This window comes from Eurypyga helias, unplaced genomic scaffold (genome assembly GCF_000690775.1).
Source record: "Eurypyga helias isolate BGI_N326 unplaced genomic scaffold, ASM69077v1 scaffold1518, whole genome shotgun sequence".
NCBI lineage: Eukaryota > Metazoa > Chordata > Aves > Eurypygiformes > Eurypygidae > Eurypyga > Eurypyga helias.
The window spans coordinates 10,518-31,094 of NW_010268645.1; the positions used below are offsets into that span (position 1 = coordinate 10,518).

The 20,577-nt window shown below is 45.8% G+C and overlaps 1 protein-coding gene across 1 annotated transcript; it reads right to left on the bottom strand.

Annotated features, from left to right (window-relative positions):
- Positions 1-1,544: 1,544 nt before the first annotated feature.
- Positions 1,545-19,246, bottom strand: LOC104505198 (renalase-like). Its single transcript, XM_010157793.1, has 3 exons — positions 18,892-19,246; positions 6,013-6,188; positions 1,545-1,835 (listed from the first exon to the last, which is right to left on the bottom strand). Exons 1-3 carry the CDS (start codon positions 19,244-19,246, stop codon positions 1,683-1,685), a joined length of 684 nt encoding a protein of 227 aa, XP_010156095.1. The 3' UTR covers positions 1,545-1,682.
- Positions 19,247-20,577: the final 1,331 nt, after the last annotated feature.

Sequence of the window (20,577 nt, forward strand, 5' to 3'; positions counted from 1 at the left end):
CTGCTGTGAATACAGGATTCCGTATTTTTGTGAAATGCCGGAGTGTAAGAGGCTGAATTGTACTTCTCTAATGGTTAAAGTTCTGTCTGCTGAAAATAGCACTTTGTTATTTTTAGTGGTGCAGTGGGTACTAAACTTGTGACACGTGACTTAGGAAGACGGGCAAGCTAAAATCAAATTTAGAATAAATATTTTTTTGGTTAATTTCTGAGTAATTTCAGAATTGGCTTCACAGAAACACAGTTTAGTAGCTTAGAAATACTTGAAACTGTAACAGGTAGTATTTTCAATACAATTACACTTGCTGTTTATTTTTTTAGTATTTCAAATCAAATTTCTTGTTCATTCACTCACACTTGCATTTATATCCTCCCCTGGACCTGTCCCTCTATTTCTACACCTGTTCTGCCAAAATGAAGTAGAGAGCTGTCTAGAACTCACCTCACTTTCAGACTGGCTGTTTACTTTAAATGAGCTGTCATGGTGGTGGTGACGTAACCCTAAGCCTGAAATGTCAGCACAGTTTTCTTACTAATACACTGTCACGGACCACACTCAGATAAATTCTTTTTCCCCCTTCCTCTTGGCGTTCGCCAGGCAAAGCAGCTAAACTACCTTCTATATTGGCTGCTCCTGCCTCAATTCCTCCCCCACCTGGAAGGAGAAGGACTGCTCCTTGTTCAGGGGAGCCTGGACCAGCAGAGAGCCATGATGCACCAGTGACTCTCTAACCTGGCAAACACTGAACTATTTTAAGTGCAGCCACTTTCCTGGCCACTCCACTTCACTGTGTTAAGCTCATGTGACAGCCCAGATGTCAGTGTCTATTCCCAAGATGACTCTGGGGTAGCAGCTCTATTGATATGAAAGCACTAGGAACACGCACACCTTCTCTTTCACCTTCTCTCCATTCTTTCTTTGATGAGCACAGCTGAGCTGAGGCTGCTTAGACTGCACCCAGGACAGGTACCATGTTTCAGTGGCACCTCATTGCCAGGAACATCACCAAGCTCTTAAATAAGCTCTTCCAGCAATCTGCAACCAGGGCTCCAGAAAACTGTGGGCTAGGAAAGCTGCTTGGCAGACAACTCACTTAGAAGTTATCCGTGCCTGGAGACGTGGTCAGACCTCGCGTCGATACGATTAGACCTTGCATGGGCTGTCCGAATCGCGAAGCAGAGCAAGGTGTGCCCCATCATTGATTCCCCATGGCCACCACAATAACCATGACCAGGGCTGATGTGGGCCAGGGGAAATGACCACGTGTATGCATGAAAGCTCTAGCAGCAGTTGTGCGTGTTCCTTCTGTCACTTCCAGGGCTCCAAATGCTCAGAGAAGGAGTAAACTCTGCTGCTCCATGGGTGAGGTTCCGCTGCTTGACATAATTTTCATGGGCTGTGAAAGTATCGGGAGACCTGGCAAGACTGCTGGAGGGAACTCAGTGCCTCGGACTACAGCCAGAAAAAGCTTTAATTCAAGCAAAGTAACCACTCACAGCACAGATCCTGGAAAATTCAATGCAATTCCATCCCAGTAATTATTACAGCACACCAATAGATCTTCCTTTATTTATTTTTTGCAAGATAGAGGCCAGTGATGTTAACACTAAACTAGAATTCAACCCATCATAGTAAAATTCATCATAAAGTTAGACAGAGTTCCGCAGCCGACTTTGAAATTGCTATAAATGAGACCTCACCGCCTCTGCAAGACTCATAGCAGAATCTATGCAGCCATCAAAGTTGGAATGAGTAAATCCGTCGCCCCCACAAATCAGGAGAGGTTGAGTATGAAGAATCATTTGTCCCAGACAATTGGGCACAGCTTTTGTAACCTGAAAAGAAACGCATACAGGGAGATGGAAAAGACAGCATGTTAATTACCTGAATTTCACACCAGGAAGGTGGTGTTTCCCGAGAAACCCGCCTTCATACGAAGCAGCCCTCCCACCCCAGATTATAGGTCCAAGCATTAACAATTAAAGCACCAGAGTAAAATATTTATCTTCTGGACTTAAATAATTAGAATAAAGCTTTCCTGTATGTGGAAATTCAGAAACTCTACAGCCCCGTCCTCTCTTACTCCCAGTCTGTCTCAGCAGAAATGAACTGCCTGGCCCTGGACAGGTGTGCCATGGAGATCTCTAAGCCAAAAGGTATGAAGATACATGATCTCACATCAGCAAAGGTCAGCTTGCAAAAAAACCCAGGTATGTTCAACAAAGGAAAGGGAGTCTGCCATTTCTAAGAGAGCCTGGAACACGATTGGGTTAAACGCGAGACCTTCCTGGATGGGAAGCGAGGTGGACTTCAGAGTAACAACTGGCACAATGCCCGTGCTTCGTGCTGCTGTGCAAGCGTACACGCAGCCTTGGGACAACCCACCCTGTCTCCAGCTCTGCTACGCTGGTCTCCTTACTCATCTGAGTAGCACAAGAATTTTTAGACACTGCTAGAGATGCAGTCAACCGTTTCTCTCGAAGTAGCATGGGACAAGTTCTGAATAAGGTTGCTTTGATAAATATTTAATGTAATGCTCAGTGTATGCATTGTTCATTTTAAATCTAATTTTCCAGGTACTATACCCTCCATTAAATTTCTTTCTGAAGAGTGGCAGCTCTTGAGCAGTTCTGTGTAACACTGCTAGAAGTGAACGGACTTGGCAGTACCTATTAGCCTGACGCTACATGGGGAGAACAAGACCTCTTTTCGGTGTTGTCCTTTGTGACAAACACCAATGCATGTCAAACAGCAGAATAAAAACAGACAGCATTTGTGTTTTTACTACACTTGGCTGGGCCACACGTTGTTGTAGCCTGTTTCAAACCTATGTACACAGGCTGAGTGTCCATGTTGTGCTAAATCAGTGCATCCCAGAGCAGCACTGGTGAATCTCGGAATGAAGATAAGCAGCACTGACCTAACGGTAAACATGAGGGCAAGGCAGGCACAGGAAGAAGGGATACGAAAGGTAAGAAGATGCAGGATTGCTTGATGATGAAGTGATCAAGGACGAAGGTGGAAGCAATAGTCTGAGAAAAGGAAGGGCAAAACAAGATCCATAAGGATGAAATGCTGAAAAAAGAGGAAAAAATAGCTAGAAATCCAGAGAGGGGAAAAAAAAACCAGAAGCCCAGCAGTAGACCAGCAGCAGAGATCAAATCATAGAGATCACAAAGTGAGATACAGAGAGTACAATTTTCTTTTGATCATTTCTTGACTTTCTGCCTTTGTTCCAAAGATACACTTTGGATTCAAACATATCTTTTGGTCCAAAGATAAATTCTGGATTCCTGTGCAGTAAACCGTTACTGTGTCCCACCGTGTGACTGAGAGCTTGGGTGAAGAAGACCTGAAGTCCAAGGCTAAAGTTCAGACCAATGGCAGAACAGTGGCTGTTATCTGCCATTTCCAAGTACAGATTGGCTGCAAAACAGCCACATTTATGTTACTGGCTGCATTCTGTGTTGCTGGCACGTTGGCATCTCTTTAAGGGAGATAATTAAATGAATTTGTCGCCGGTTGCAATGTTCTCTATTTTCCAACTTGACAGAAGAGGCTAGCCACGTATGGTAAATCAAGCCACAGACCATCTTCCTCAGACCAATTTCAGGTCAGTACTTCATTTATTCCAAAGTTTTCTTACAGACTGAGGTCACTGAGTATAAACGGTGAAGAAAGGTTTAGCAGGAAAAGGCTTTTAGAGTATCCTTCCTTCTTGAGTGCCCAGTGCTCATGTGATGCTGGCTGTACCAAACAGCTTCTGGTTTGCCACACCGGTCACACATCATCAGTATGTTCACATCTCTGCCTGCATCTTTTCGCCTGTGGGGAAAGATTGTGTGCTCAGTGTAGTAAAGGCCCTCACTCTAGACACAGTGACTGGGGAAAGGAATGATCCTGCCTCTTCTTCGAGTTCTTCTGAAGGTGCTGTGCAACATAAATTCCAAATTACCCTCAGCTATATGGCACAGCCTGCCGAATCTCCATCCTCGAAGAGTTCAAGACTCAGCTAAACAAAGCCATGGCTGAGACCACCTAGTGCTGGCGATAGTTCTGCTGTGAGCAACAGGTTGGACTAGAGACCTGAAGAGGTCCCTTCTGAGGTCGGCTCTGAAGACGTCCAATTTCAGCAACCTGGTCTAGTGGAAGGTGTCCCTGCCCATGGCAGGGGGGTTGGAACTGGATGATCTTTAAGGTCCCTTCCAACTTAACCCAAAATTCATGTGATTCTATGAATTTCTGTGATTCTGTGTTTTTCCAGTATCCCTGATACATATAAAGTGGCTCTGTCAAAGGGACACGATGGGTTGGGAAGCCATTGGCTCTGAATGCTAATAGTGTTTTACTGTAATTGAAGCAGGGGATCCAGAATTGCAGCTGTGCTGCTAAGTAGTGTCAGTAGAAGTTTGGAAGTCCTAATCCCTCATCCGCCACGGATAATTGTAATGTCTGCATTTTAATCCCAGGATTGTGTTTGGCCATGTGAAGGACATTACAGCCGGATTTAATTAACAAGTAGGATAAATCCTGTCTAAAACAGTCAGGGGAAAGATGGACCCATCTTATCAGCTCCCTTTGCTTCTGTGGCAACATCTTATTATAACTGAAAGTAAAGATAGCTTTAAGAGAAAGAGGGAGCTCTGCCCCAGATATTTAATTTTAGGTAGCGATTATTTTATAGGGTGGCAATGGAGATCTCTTCATTGAGATAACAGATCTGACCTACACTGACTTATTTGGAATCTAAGACATGTTTACATTCATCCACCGAATTAAAGACTGGTGATAATTCCCCGAGACACAGCCGTAAAGCACAAGCAGCTGCTGAAATAGGTGGGTTTGGTTAGTAGCAACACGGTCGATAGCAGGCAACGGAGGCAGGAGAAGAAAGCGGGAAGAGCTGTAAATTGTACAGTGGTTTGAGAGAAGAATAGAGCATCATCCAGCAGTATGATGTCTGAATGTAATTTTTAAATAGGAGAAACAGGACACACACCTAGTGATTTAGGAAGCCAACAATTTTGAAGCAATTATGAAAAACAAGAATTCAGTCCTACTGTCACTGTCCCAGCTACTAAAACCTATGTTAAGGTTGTTTTTATATGACAACTGAGAACAAATACTATGCACTGGGAAGCTATTTGCAAACTACCAATACCTAACTCGCAGAAAAGTAAGTTTTGTGCTAATGAGACCAGGTTCCTAAATTGGATGCAGATCAAGGGATATGAGCAGACTTCACAACAGTCACCTACAGTAACTTTTCCAGATTTCATAAAAAGGAAAAAATTTTAGGGGACTGCTTTAAGTAAATATTTTGCATCAACTTCCACATTCAATTTCCCCAATGCAATTTAACTTAAGAGGCTTTAGGTAAACATGCAGATACACTCCAATACTTTAGGAAATTGCCAACAATTTCCTTGGATTTTTTAAGGAAAGTCTGTAAAATATACACATTCTGCTATTACTGCCCTTAGACAGTTTACTTTAAAATATTTTTCGCATAACAAACTGTTAAATTGAACTGGGCCAAATCAAATAATAACAATTAGTGTGCCTGAATGCAAGGACTGCTGCTACTCTGTGATAGGGTGGGAATCTTGCTAATAATATCACATACTTTTGGATACAGAAGAGGCAGATTGAGTCATATTTTTAAATACCAGTGAAAATCCCACCAAAGTATGTGGGATTTACTTCCTTCCTGTGCACTGCTCTCGTCCCTCATTACGAGGAGTGTTGCATAACTTACCACTGAGCCAGGTCCACCATGTACAAAGATGACTAGAAATGATCTGGCTGTTGCTGGTCAGCCTTGGATGCTGCTCATGGCTACGTGGAGGAATGTATTATGGATATCGAGCAACTATCCCTTTTCCTCTTGCTCCGCGAGGATGAAAACCACTGGCTCACATGATGTCCTGTTTCTTGTGACACACAGCAAGTCTGTACTACGGCGTTGCCCCAGCAGCATCCTCCCAGCTGACTGATCCCACCACAGGGTACCTGAGAGTATCTCCATTTCTGACACTTGATGCTGGCTGGTGTAGGTAGGGATGGCACAATCCTCTCCAGGTGACTGAGAATTAGCTGCTGCACCTCTGCAGGGTCTGAATCCAGGTGCTCGCTTCCAAACGTTACAGTTGTGTGAACTACAACTGAGGGCCCAATTTCAGGAGACTCTGAAATAAAGAAGAGAGATGCTTTTGAAAGATTACTCATTGACACTTGCCTTCCCCACATGCTGACAATTGTGCCTCCAGCCTAGGAGTCAATTAAGAAAGATTAATCTGTGGCACCACCCTGTTCTTCCAGCTGGAAAAAAACCACAAGGAAAACGAACACAAGTTGTTCACAAGAAGTACAGTGAAGAAATCCAGGTTTTTTGCAAAATTTGTGATGGTTTTCCCACTGCAATAACATACGTTTACTAGAGGAACCTCAAGGCATTCCCACATACTCTAGGTAGCAGCTGGAAGAAGCACGGAGTATACTGGAAGCAAACTCTTCCCCTTTTTCCTCCCAGACATTTTGACAGGCTCTACAAGGAGAGCAACCACATGGAGATTGTGTCAAACTGGCAGAAGAGAACAACAAGAAGAAACATGTAAAGCTACTCTGTGGGAATTTTTCCAGCCAAATAGTAACAATTAGTGTCCCTACAACCGCAGGGCACTCGGAAGCATGCGGCTGCAGTCATCCACCTGCAAGGTTTTGCTTGGGTGGTGGTTGTGGAGGTGAGGCTTCCCAAAGGGCTACACTTGCAGCTGGGACTCATGTTATCACTGGCAACGGTAAAGGGGGAACACTTTACCAAAGGCTGAAGCTCACCCAGCCATGTAGTAAGGCCAAGGTATTGGGTGATGCATCTCTTTTTTGAGATGGGAGATTATTCTTGATGATCATACAGCTCTGCCGCTGCTTGCGGGGATCGATCCCCAGGGGCTTGGTGCTCTGCTTGCAGCCGAAGGCACGCAAAGACTTGGACATGAAATCATCACGAGATTAAAATGATCATTAAGTTAGAGGACAAAAAAAGTGTTTGTTGCATTACTATGACAAACATCCACTCCAATATTGGTTGCATAACAGCCATGCAACAGTATTTACATTGAAAGGCTAGAATAAAGCCAATACCTTACATTTATGGAGGGGGAAAAGGGGAACAGAAGCCAGGGCAGGCTAACTTGAGAAATCAGCACTGCCTTTTGGCCTGCACAAGTGAACTCAACTTGCGTTTTGCTGATCTAACAACTTCCAGGATACTGATGTGCGGTTGTCTACGTGCATGTTTTGGGAAGTGTGACCCTTCAATACAACTTTTGTCCTTGGGCAAATACGTGCAAGTGAGCAAAATTCAAAAAAAGAGTTTGTCCCGTAAAAATCAACCAACTGAAGGCAGTCCAAGTGCTGATATCCATGCCAGCAGACCTGGAAACGGCCAAGCTTTGTTATGGCTGGGGCTGGTTGCAGGTTCTCTACAGCAAGGCACTTCTGTCCCTGCTGGCATGCTGGCTTGTCAACTTACAGACTTGGTCTGGACAGCCAACAACCAGCAGCCAGAGAATCTGCCTAGCATAGGGGATTTTCAGGCTCTGCGATTTTCCTGTGCCAAGGCACGAAGAGGACCCAGCAGATCCTTGTGTGAGTCGTTCCTGCTGCGGCTGTTCTGCTTTGAATGAGTAGGATGCATTTGCTGGAGCAAGGACACAACCTGGGGTTTGCCATATTTCAGCTGAGAGCTCAAACTCACTGAGCTGGTTGTTAAAACGATTCCCTCTCGCTCCATTAATCAGAATTTCCCTCTTTTGGAAGCAGAAAGGCTTTTCTGGCTAAACCTTTGTTTGAATTAGCACATTCCTAGAAAAACATTTTAGTTTCAGCAAATGAACATTTTATGACCAAGGAATCCACAAAGAAAGAGGCAGCCAAACACCTTCAGATCAGTTCTGAGTGTTAGGTACCACGCTTGATAGAAATCTTTGTCTCTGCTGTGTCAGTGGAGATCATCAGCTCCAGCTCCAGCTCCTCCAGCTGGAAACCCCCTTTGAGAAGACAAAGAATTCCAGCTTTCCAAAGGCAACCAAAATGTCTTTTTCTGCTATGCTTTCTGTCCTGGGCTGATCACCTCAGAATACACTACTGAGGTGCAGCAGTACCAAGTCCTAGAATCCACAGCAAGCATGAACACAATGGCTTTCACTTCAGTTGGAAGGATCCCTTCACTGAGTCTCTTTCTTGGGTGGGCCAGCTCAGTAAACCACTGCTCCAGAGAAAGAGTAAAATGTGACAAAAAGCGTGGGAAGATGTTTCCTGGCTGTGAACAAGAATGCACCCCGACAGGTCATATCTAAAGGCACTGAGCCATGGTGCTGCCTTTTCTTAAAGTTCTCCTTTTCCAAGTAAGGCACTCCTGAAAACAGAAGACCACCCACTTCCCTCCCCGGGTTGGGCTCGCAAACTCTGTTTTCAGCAAGTACCTGAGCTCTTTTCCTGGGTAATTTCCTGAAATTTGAGTTTATTTCCTATTTTAATCTGAGGTGCGGATTTTACTCTCATCTGCCTTGGGCTTGAAAGTCCAAGGGGATGGACAGGTCCAATATCCAACATGGATATGGGATGAGGGCAAGGCAGACCTGGGGACTAAGACTGTAGAGTGAAACAAGGACCACTCTTGTCTAGGAGCAGAGGCTCAGCCAAAGGGGCCATCTTCTTCCCTGAGCTCCGATGAACTGATTGCCCGCCTCTAACATCCAGCCTCAGATTCACCTTCCTGAGACTCCTCCTGCCACCCCCAAAGCCTGGTTTCACAGGCTAGCACAGGACATACCTCTGTTCACATCAGCTGTTCTAACTTTCTGGAAAAATGTCAAAAATGCTATTCAGTCTCTCCTTCCCATTTTGGGGGAGAAAACAGGTATTCTAGCTTATATACATAGAGATTACCAGGGACAGAAGACCAAGTGGGGAAGCCTATTACAGTGTACACGGCATTTTGGCAAATTCTTCCACATGACCTTGGCAAAAAGGCTCATTAAAAGATGTCTAAGCATTTTAATAAAATAAATATTCATTGCTTGCTGTGACTCGTTGTAGCCAATGATTCTTGGACCAGGCCACCTTATTTCAAATATCTCATCTCTTCCACAGCATGTACAAAACAAGTTTCAGGAGAACAGGCAGTTCACTGAGTTTTTAATTCCTCCTTTGAGCTACTGATAGCTTGGAGAGCTTCCAGAGGCCACTGAGTCACAGCCTTCCAGTACTGAAATATGCAGGCTGCAAGGATCAAGTTTAGCCTCAAGCCCTTTTCTTTCTTCTGCAAAAATACTGGCTAAGAGAGGAGTTTAAAATAGATTTTTTCCTGAAAGCAATGAGGGTATCTCAGCCTTGATGCACCGGGTATGAATGACTGTTCAGCTGTCACAGGAGTAAAACCGTCATCTTCCTCCCAACATATTTAGATCAGGCTGCAACAAGCTAGCTGAGAAGTGAGGACTTCTGGCAGGGCTCCTCATGAGATGTTAATTTCCTTTACTTGTGGCAAGGATGCAAGCCACGCTAGGAGATGATGAAGTAGCACGGGAGGTGTGGCAAGCCTGGGAACCCTTGACAATGCGAGGGGTAATGATCTGAGCGTGACGAAGCAGCACAAAAGCTTTCATCTGCTCCCAGATCTGCCCCCCTCTCATCCCAGCTGCACAGCAGTTAATCTGATCAGTTGATGCGGTGGAAGGCATAAGATGCTGGGTAGATCAGAGCTAGAACAAGACAGCAGAGCCGGCTGTAGCTTATACCTACTCAGCGAGCAAGGAGCGTCTCTGCCAGCACTGGCAGTGTCCTCAGCACCCGCAGTCGCTGAGGGACCTACGAGCAGTGAGCTCGGGCCTGGCTCTCCCTCCTCCATCCACCCCACGCTGGACGGGGTGACATCAGCTGCAGGGGCTGAGTGCCTGCCCCGTCCCCTCCAGGGACTCGCGCCGGGAGGAAAGTAGCTTCTCATGCCTGGTGAGGCTGCGGCCAGGGAGGGAAAAGCCCTCACCTCATGCAGTGACAGCAGTTTGGAGGCCGTGGTTTGTGCCCGAGGTTCAGACTCTCCTCTTCCCCATGTCATAGGGAAGATACAATACCATAACTACAGGTTTCCTTTGCTTCTGCGTTACGTTTTCCTTGTTTTTGCTGTTAATTTCTCATGCTCTGCTGTGTCACACCAGACTGACACAGACAGATAGTAGACATAATGACGAATGTGAGGATAAACACATTCCTTTCAAGACCCATTTTGCTTCCATGTAAACAGGAAAGAACGGTGCGATCTTTGGTGTATCGCCCCATCCAGCCCAGCATCCCATCGGTGACAGGGAAGGTGTCGCAGGGGCTGCTACATCCCTGCCTGGCCCAGCAGCAGTGGCAAGGGCTGTGCAGACCCACAGGCTGCGGAGCGGCTGGCTCGTGGGGATGGGAAGAGGCACATAGCCAGGGTCTGATGTGGGTCCCAGATTTAATATGACCACTCTCTTCGGGATCTTGGCCACCACCACTCTACATGCAGTCGTTCTTAGCAGCCTGCAAGGCTGAGCAGAGTAGTAGGGATGACAAAATCCCAGTTTTCTCATCTCAAAGTCCAAGTATGAAGTCCTACCAGTCCCCTTCAGACAAGTCTAGTCCACAAAGACCTTACAGGAGATGCTGAAGTGCTTCAGACCAAAGTCCAGCTGCACTGTCAGTCTGATCAACAGTGTCTTCCCTTCATAGCAAGTCTGAAACCATGTATGTGGAAAAGGAAAATGGATGAATTGAAAAGGCAGGAGATTAAATAAATGTGGAATTAAGTGGGAAATTGAAAAGTGAGGATCTAACTGCATCTTCCATGTCCTAAAGGGAAGGTGACAGAGCCAGGCTTTTCCTACAAGTTCAAAGCAACAGAACAAGAGCCAATGAGCATAACTGCAACAAGAGAAAATCCCCACCGGACATGAGGATACAGCCCCTTCCAGTGTGAGAGGGGAATACCTAGGAATGGGCCCTGAGTTGGGGGGGGTCTCCATCCTCAGGGACTGCCCTGACTTGCCTGAGCACCTGCTGTACCTGCTGGGAGCAGCAGCACCCTGCTTCCTCCAGCTGGAGCCTGGCAGGGTTGTATAAGCCCCTGAAAATAGATGAGGAAGACCTCCAGCACTGAGTAGTGTGAAGTACAGGCTGTCTCAGGTGGAGGACACATCAGCTCTCTGGAAGGGGAGTCAAGGACAGAAAGCATGAAAGCAATCTGAGCTCACCATACATTGCACTTTAGCCAGTTATACCTGAATTAAGCACAAGCAAAGTCTCTCCATGTTGAACTCTCTGGGGAAACTGGATCTTGACCTATAACCTTGAAATGAGGGGAAAGTTGTTTGGATTGTGAGCAGGAGAAGGCAGACATCAGCTTTTTAATGCTTCAGGACGGTCTCAACACTCATCATTAATTCCCAGGTGGAGGAATCACACAGACTGTGTAAAGAAAGAGAAGGACAGACTGCTGACAGTGAGAGTTTATGTAGGATTAAGCCTGTTAGGAGTATTATATCCCAGAAAAAGGATGGTGCTAATAGAAGACACCGTGGAGAAGAGCACGGAGAACAGAGCCCAGGGCCACCTTCTCAGCACAGTGGCTTGTAGCTGAAGAGCATCTGGCACCAGAATGGGGGCTCCTAGCTTTGAATAACACATTTAGTGTGGAATGGTAAGATGGAAGAGCATGGTGTCCTGGGTGAAGCTGCTCAGCAAAGCTGCTCGGGCTAGAAGCATAGCTGTCACTATTATGATGGGATAAAAAGACTTGTGGGTGAATTCCCCCATTCATTCCGTGACAATATAAACAGCTGGTGGTGCCAAGTCCTTCCATGGGGACCTCCTTCTGCTTTGGGAAGTTCTCAGATTATACGAAGCGTTTAGGGTCAGTGTCCGCATTCTCCTTACCATCAAGGAGTGAAGGGGACAGAGATATCACTAAAGAATAAACACCTCAATAAAGCAAAATGTAACTTCTCAGAGAAAGACCACAGTGGATTATCTGTCCAACCAAAATCTTCTCCCTTGCAAAATGCAAAAGCTGCTTTCCTCTGGTGAACTATGCCAAGGTCAGGGTTCAGAGTCACTCAAAGACGTTTTACAGATTAGCTGGGAACCTTGGGATCCACAGAGGCCTGGAGTTCCCTTGGCAGGGAGAACACCATCAGAGTCTGAAAGTCATTCATTTGGCAAAGGGTCAGAATGGTTTCTATCATGTTCTGGGAGTGTGACAGGTTGAAAAGTAACTGTGGCAGGGGAGGAACTGGTGAGTAACATGAATTTCAAGGTGCCAGGAAGAGGACAGTGCACAGGGCTCTTGGGACTAAATTAACAGCAGAAGGTATTCCAAGAAGGACTCACCCACCCTTTGACACTGCCCACGCAGCTACCAGTGGAGACTTGGGAAATATAGGGAGAAGCAGCTAGAGTTTCTCCTGCTATACCCAAGAAAGTAGAAGCTACCTGGATTTATCCAAACAATAATATTCTAGGAGAGAAAATCATGTCTGAGGGCCACCGGTGGACCATGTCTCACCATTGCTCAGCTGAAAGGCTTTGAAGCCACAAACTCCATACTGCCAGGGACACAGTGTCCACTGAGGCGCCACGGACAGGGTTTTCAGAGAGGCTGGTCAGCCTCAGCCTTAGAATTAGTTGCACTGGTCTCGGACTGAAGCACATTTGTGGAGAAGCAAGAGGCAGCACTGGGTGCAGTCAGCATGCCTTGGAAGTGCCCTGTGGCTCACAGGCTCTGTAAAGCCTGTAAATCCACCGACCCTTGCAAGAATGAGATCTGTTTTGATATAGGCACAATAGTAAGTAGCGGAGACCTACAGGTCACTGTGCAGGCTCCATAGCTACATCCCCAAAAGGTCTACGAAGAGGACTGAAAATTTTTACCAGTTCAGTTGTGCTGACATTAAAACTTGCTGGACAGCGAATGCAGACCAAGCTGGAAGAATTGCCTGTTTTCACCAAGGCAGCTTGGTTGCATTCACTTCCCAGTTAATTTATTAGTGTGTTCAGTAAATACTCCCCAGAACACTGTCTGCCTCAGAGACACAGGACTCAGGGAAGGAGGGAACTCTGTAGGTCTCTAGTCCAACCTCCTGCTCAAAAATGGGGCAATTCAGTTTTTAATCTTGCTGGGGAGGTGTGTATCACAGCTAGGCTGTAAAGGAAATGCTGCTGGATCAGCCCAGAGGGCAGCACAGAAGCTGGACTCCTCCAGCCAGGCTGGAACTGTATCCCTGCTCCCTGGGAGGGATCAGTAGGCTGCGGAAAGAGAAGTCTGCATGCAGGCCTCATAAAACTGTATCTAAAACAAACAAACAAACAAAAAAAAACCCCAAAACAGTGAATAACTTTACCACACCTAGCAAATGAGCAAGAGAAAGGGAGGTTCGATTCCAAAATGCCATGCTGCTATTTACCAAAAAGGTTAGAGAGCTTCCTGAGTTTTCCGCAGAAGCTCCCATGGTTCATAAGGTCCCATATTCTCACCAGAATAATCTGCTCTATCTCACAAGGCACATTTTGGAAGAGTCTGTGCGAAGAATAACGCTAACTTTTTTATATTCAGAAATTCAGCATTTCATTAGCCTTACAGACAGTTTCTGATTAGTTTTCTAAAAGGCAGCCAGGGCAGGCAGGGGATTACAAAGCAATTGGCCATGTAATGAGGCAAAAAGCTAAATAACATTTTAACTCTTCCATCTTCCTAAAAAATCTTATTTCAGTATAAAGGAATCTGTGTTTTAGAATTAAAAAGGATACTCAAGAATTACACTGATCCTGAAAACCTGTAAGGCAAATCTTCCCTATAAATTATATAACCTCGCAATCCCAAAGTGAAAGAAAGGAGCCGCTTCCATTTTTATGTGTCATCTATCTTTAGCCCTCCAGAAGGCAAAGACTGTGGTATTACAGAAACAAGGCTTGGAATAATTTATACTGAAGAATTCCCACTGTCCCCCCGACCAGTTATAAATATTGATGGGGTGTTTAAAGCAGCCAATCACACAAATATTTAATATTCATGCACACCGCACAGGGAATTCAACATACACTTCTTGTAGGCTCTTCCTTATGTAATGTTTGCGCACATTACATCTGTGGATGGAGATGTGATTTCATGAAGAGCAACTGAGATCCTCAGCTGATGCAAACAGCCTTCCTTCTCAGAGGCTCATCCTGCTCCAGACTACACTGGTAATGGCAGTATCGGAGAAACAGCTTTACTATTGATTCTTCCGCATAAATCAGGAAGAAAAGAGATGTCATCCGCAGTTGTAGGTAAGAAACGAGGCTGTGTTGCGATGAAGGCAACTAACGGCAGCACACTGCGCTTGGAGAAGAGCTGCCAGGGGCTCTCTGGGTGCTGGTGCCTTCCCCAACAGGCTATACGTGGGTCAGGCTCGCTACCTCCTCCCCACCGCAGCAATGGCTAGTCCATCACAGAAGACTCTATTCCTCTCCAGCAGTGTAAACAAAGACAGGAATCTGAGAAGTCGTGCTGTTCCATCTCACCCACCTGGACTGCTGGAAAGATGGCATGGGCCCCTGGCTTGTTCTCCATTGCAGAAGTCCAGGGGACAGGCCGATGAGAGTTGTGCCGAATGCAAACTTGTGATTCAAAGAGTATCATTACACTGTACGTCTGAAGAACCAGCAACCCTCGAGCAGTCTACATAAAGGAATTGAGGAGAAAACATAAAGAGCGGGGATGCTGCCGTATCTTCTAGCAAGGACTTGATGATCTTAAAAGGTCTTTTCCAACCTAAACGATTCCATGATACTACATGAAGAGGTTTTATGAGTTTGCAAGTGCTGTGCAACAAGTAGCGATTCAGAGTGCTGCAGCTCATCAGAAGCGGTCCTCAGGGAAGCACACGGCTCTAAAGCAAGCAAAGGCTGAAATTTCTGGAGAACCACAGACTGCAACTCACTGGCTCTGCTACCCATCCCATCGTATAATTATAACAACAAGGCTGTTTCAGATATTTCACTGGTAAAATGTGAAATCTGCGTAAGAAGGAGAATCTGCCATCTCTGTTTTACTAAATGAGTCAAAGTAGGGGTTACAACATCTTACGCAAACGAAGAGTATAGTTTGGGCTTTAATAGCGAGGGCCACACTTTGCCTTTTGACCTCTGAGGGCTACTTGCTGTTAGGTAGATATTATATAGATGCAGCTATTTTTTGTACAATTATGTGTTTAGCAAAGGGTTCCTTTGCAGAATTCTAGAGCTGCTTCCTTTGGATGCCTACAGTTCAATGCTGTTTACTACAACGTTACTATCTGAGGTGGTAATGAGGTTTAGATAAACCTCCATTAATTGTGGATATTTCAAAGTAAGTGTATAAACACCAGAAATATAAAATTTCTGTTTGTATCTGATCTGTTAGTCACTTTCAGTTATGCCTAGAGAACTGCAGCCATGCTCCTCTACCTGTTGAGTACATATTCCTGATATGTACAGGGACAGTGTATATGGCACAGAGGAGGAATGGTGGAAGTGGGACCATTCAGGCATCAACTGGAGAAGGTGATGGCTTTTTGGGAAGGATGGCTGTCCTGAAAGATCTCTGATGCTTCACCCAGGAGACCCAACATAAATCTTAGCCTGAGCATTTCTGCTTTCTCTCTCTGAATGCTTACTTTTTCATTGTCACCATCGTCTTCTGCAGACGGCTCACAATCAGTCAAGGTTGAAGAACGGAAGAATGCAAAGAACAATGAGTGAGCAGAGCACGGTGTTAAAACATCCGTAATGGCACCCCAAAAGAAACTGAACAAGGGAGAGCGAGGTGTTGCTGTGCCTCCCATTGAAATGTTCTGTAGGTGAGTCAGAAGCATGGAAAGAAAAATACAAATGCAAAATACTCGCATATGTGCTAAACCACACATAAAGGAACTTTATATTCCAGTGTTTTGGCCGCAGTATTCCATATGTGTAAATAAATTCCACATTCATCCCCCCTTGCCCATGTTGTCCTAAGGCATGTATGTGCATGTGTGCCTCTATCATCAGCAGGGCCCTGCACGCGTCTAAGAAAAGGGAATCACTTGGTGACCACTCTTGACTTTCACATTTCCGTATGTCGGCACTGCTGAACACAATACAGGCCTGTTTCCAGCCCTCAGCTCACGCGCTCGCAGCCAGAAATGCTGCTCCAGCTGACACACACTGCTCTCTCCCTAGTACTACTTCTCCTTGAACAAAGCGAAAATCCACAAAATGCAAGTTCACCAGGAAAGACAGCACAGTCAAGGCGGCTGGATGACTGTTTATATGTGACAGGGAGGGCCCTACCAGAGAGAAATCATCTTCAGTTGCTGGACACAGCTTGTTCCAGCCCGATGAAGGTATACAGTTCGTTCTTCTTGGAAAAATTTGCTCATATAAACAGATCTCTCCCACAATATGAGGGAAATTTCAGTGAGAAAGGTATGTGTCAACACTGATGTTCTGGTAGTTTCTATGTATCTGTTAACAGTATGCCCCAAATAATATGTTTTCTCTTTGGTTAACTTGCATTTGGAGATTAGCAAAGACACTGTACTTAGCTATTTGATAATTCCACTGTAATTCCATATTTGTTGTTCTTGGTTCTGGTGCTTTGAGACCACCTAAGCAAGCATGTAAGGAAGGGATGGGTGAGTTTCTCCCTTGGGCTGCCCCCTCTTCTGCACAGTGAGAATCAGGCAGCTAGGATGGACAACACTACTAGGTGCTATTAACTATCAAGTACTTACTGTTAAACATGATGACTGATATAATCTTAGGTGCAAGAAAATCTCCAGCTGCATATTGTCAGTAACAAGGAGACAATGCCAGGGGGAAAAAAAAATCACTCTGTATTTGGCTTTCCTCACACCCTTTTTTTTTTACACACTCACTCTTGTTGCCTGCTGGAGAAAGCATATCAGGGCGGATGCATCTTTGGTTTGGCCAGTTCAGCCATTCATTTTCCTTCTTTTCAGACCAACAGGCTAAATTCTTAGGAGAAATAACAAAATTGGGCTTCTGCAGTGGTGAGTTGGTCCATCTCTCCAACTCCTTTGCTCCCAGCATAAACTGCTGTTTCTGGAGGCCCCTCAATAGTCATTGCTACCCAGCTGGCTTTGGTGCACAGAGGGACATATTTGGAAGAGCTGACATGAACTGTGCTATCAACACAACAAGGAGGGGTGCAAGGTCCTGTGTCTGACACAGGACAATCCCATGCATCAGTCTGGCTGAGCAATAGGCCTTTCTGAAAAGATCCTGCTGGCTATACTGAATCCATCACAGAATATAACCTAGCAGTGCAAAGGTGGCAAAGCACACCGCCTCACATCACATCAGGGCCTTGGGCAACGTGATCTAACTTCACAGCTGTATCTAACTTCAAACCTTGCATGGTAGGACCAGACAACCTCCAGGGATCCCTTCCAACCTGAATGAGTGTGACACTAATTGGTGGAGGCGGATGATGGAACAGGAGGCAGCATCCACAGGCTGAGCCTGGCGAAGTGCAGACTGCAGGTGAAGAAACACTCCCCTCGCAGACGCACTGCCCTGGGGCAGGTCAGCAGTGATGGAGGGGAATCTCCATCCTGTTTTTTTCTAATCCTGAGCTAGACAAGGCACAGCTGCCCCACAGCTTACTGTGAGGGGAAGCTGGAGCAGAGCTCCTGGTCCTGTCCACCAGTGCTGCTGCTGCACTGTGACACCCCCTCATGCCAGTTTACCACACTAAATTGCAGGTTTATGGTTGTAAAAAGGGGAGGCGTGCCCATCCTTACAGCTGTTTTCTAGCACGGCAACAGCGTGTTGATGTAAGAGTAGCAGGCAAGGTTTTCAATGCCCTGCCCAGCAGGCACTAACATCACCGAGGCTGCAGGCAGGAAACAACGAATCCCCACTGATCAAGGGAGACTAGAAACAGAAGTCTCCACGGTCTGAATCTGAACATGCTTTAGCGCAGTGAATTTGGAAATACTTAATAGTTATCTATTAGGCAGCAGCTGATTATGAAAACCCTTCTTTATTCTGTGACAGTGAGTCACCGTGCTTTGTAGGTCACCACAGAGGTGGGTAGGTTTTTACCCCCGCTTCACGGATGTGGTTAAACCTGGCCACCATCGCAATGTGAGCAAGTAGCAGAACGAGGAAGCTTTTGAGCCCCTAACGAACCTGACTGAACTCAAACGCTAGCGGTTTTTCTTGAGCTATTCTATGCCAACACACTCGTGGTATATGAAATAAATTTAATAAATAAAACATATACTTAGTCGAGTGCCATCTTCCAGAAACAGATGAGAAGTGTCTGCCTTGTGGGATGTTCTCCAAGCTTTACCGAGCAGCCGTACTATGCACAGCCATTTCAAGGATTTTCCGTGGTTGTAAAAGCACACTGGCTAACTCTGAATTACTCTGAACAGCCTCAATTATGTAACTCATTACTACTTCCAAGCATGCTTAGTGGAAAGGAGTTGTAGAGCAACGGATGATGGACGATAAATTGGCATGTGTATGAATCAATGTTTAAACAAAGGAACCCCAGCTCTTTCTTGGAATAGCAACATTTTGATGTCTCAAATCCCCTGACACTGGTTTCATAAATGCAGTAACGTAAACCATGTGCTGGGTGGTGATTTTCTGAGGACCTTCCCGCTTTCATTGTGTATTTTATTACAGGCCAAATGTGACATTAAATGCTATCCGCTGCGGCTTGGAGTTAAATACTTGCTCTGTTCAGAATAGCAACACTCAATTAAACAGCATTTTTCATGATCTACACCCTCTATTGTCACTGTGTTTAAGGGAAATAATGGGAGCACTGACCTATATTGCGTTTCTTATTATCGATGGAGATGAAGCGTATGCAGGGATTATCGGTGATATACTGTGCAGCCCAGGGGACATCAATCCGTGTACCAGCTTCATAAAAAAGTCCCAGAGCGTAGCGGGAGGAGTAGCTTGCAGATTCTAGTTGCTGCTTTTGACTTTCATTAATTACTGTGGAAAGGAAAAAAAAAAAAAAAGGAAAAAGAAAAATCAGACAATCCCTTTTCTCTCGGAACACGCAGTGTGTGAATGCTGCGGTTACACTGATTAATCCTTCCTGAAAGCGAACAGGCTGATAAAACGAAGAATTTAATGTCAAGCCTAGTGCTTTGTAGTATTTTTTCTGGGACATCTCTGCATGAAGTTTTAATGGTGCATTATGCAGAGTGTGCCCTTCACATGCAACCCTCCCCCATCCGCCCGTGCTTTACCTCCCAGTTCTCTGCCAGCTGCATCTGACGTGAAACTGCGATGACCAGTGACTTTTTTTCCCAAATCTTTTCTCAGAGGGTGAATACATGGGAATAAGAGGCTTGGGTTGCCCCTAGCACATCAAGTAAATGATTGTATGACTCTGCAAAAACTTCACGCATCAACAAAATGAACACAGGGACTCTGCAATCTCTGGGGAAAATAGCCCTGCAACTTCTGTTCAAATGGAGGAAGAAAACTCTGCACTTCAGCACACAAAGGGTTCATAGTGAAGTTCAGCTCCTCCAGCTGACGACATTTTAAAGCAGTTTAGAAAATTTCAGAGCAAACATGAATTCATTCCTCCCTATGGTTAATTCTTCTAACTTCAGTAAGATGTGCATTTTGCCTCAATGTTATAATCCTCATAAAAAGCTGCACAAAGTAGCAGTAGCCTCACTGTGCATTCAAATACTATTTTATTTCACACCAAAGCGAAACACAACGCTTTGACTGGATGTGGAGTTAGGCGCCACATCTCTCGTCCGATTACCGTATGGACAGCCAATGTTTCTGTGAGCTGGAGGAGGACGTGTAAAGACTAAATCACAGCGGTCTCCCTCTCACATGCAAAACTGCACACTGCTGGCCGGTTTGCAGATTAGACATCGAGAGGCAAAAGAACAACAGAGGGGCTTCATTTTGCGCAAAATTCAGCCAACATGAAGAACACGCTGTATGAAGAAAGGAGCAGCTGATGGCTATACCCACCATGGCACTTCCCACCGGCAGCAGGCCAGATGTGGAGTGCTATCTGCAGAAGGACTTTAGCAGAAGTCCTGCCCCAAGACAGACAAGCCCCACGCGAGGGGCAGGCTGGGTAGGCTGGAGGGGGCAGGTCTCCACGCGAGGCTCTGCAGTTGAGAGGCATCTGCAGGCTCACGCACACCGAGTTGGTCGGAAGTCACAGCACTGAAGGCCAACCAGCCCAGTGTGAGAACATCCAGCAGGTCAAGGGGATGTAGTACTCCCCTGGAGTGAGGCTGTAACTGGACATGCTGTGCAGTCTGTTGTGCCCCAGTACAAGTGAAACAGAAATAAACTGGATAAAGTCCTCTGCAGGTCCATCGAAGGGGGTCTCCATCCCTGGGGACCACCTTGACTCACCCAGACATGGCCGGGAACACCTTGCTGCAGCCGCAGTGCTGGACCTGCAGGGAGCAGTGCCGGGCTGGAGCCCACCACCCTGGTGCGCCAGCCGGAGTTGGGGGG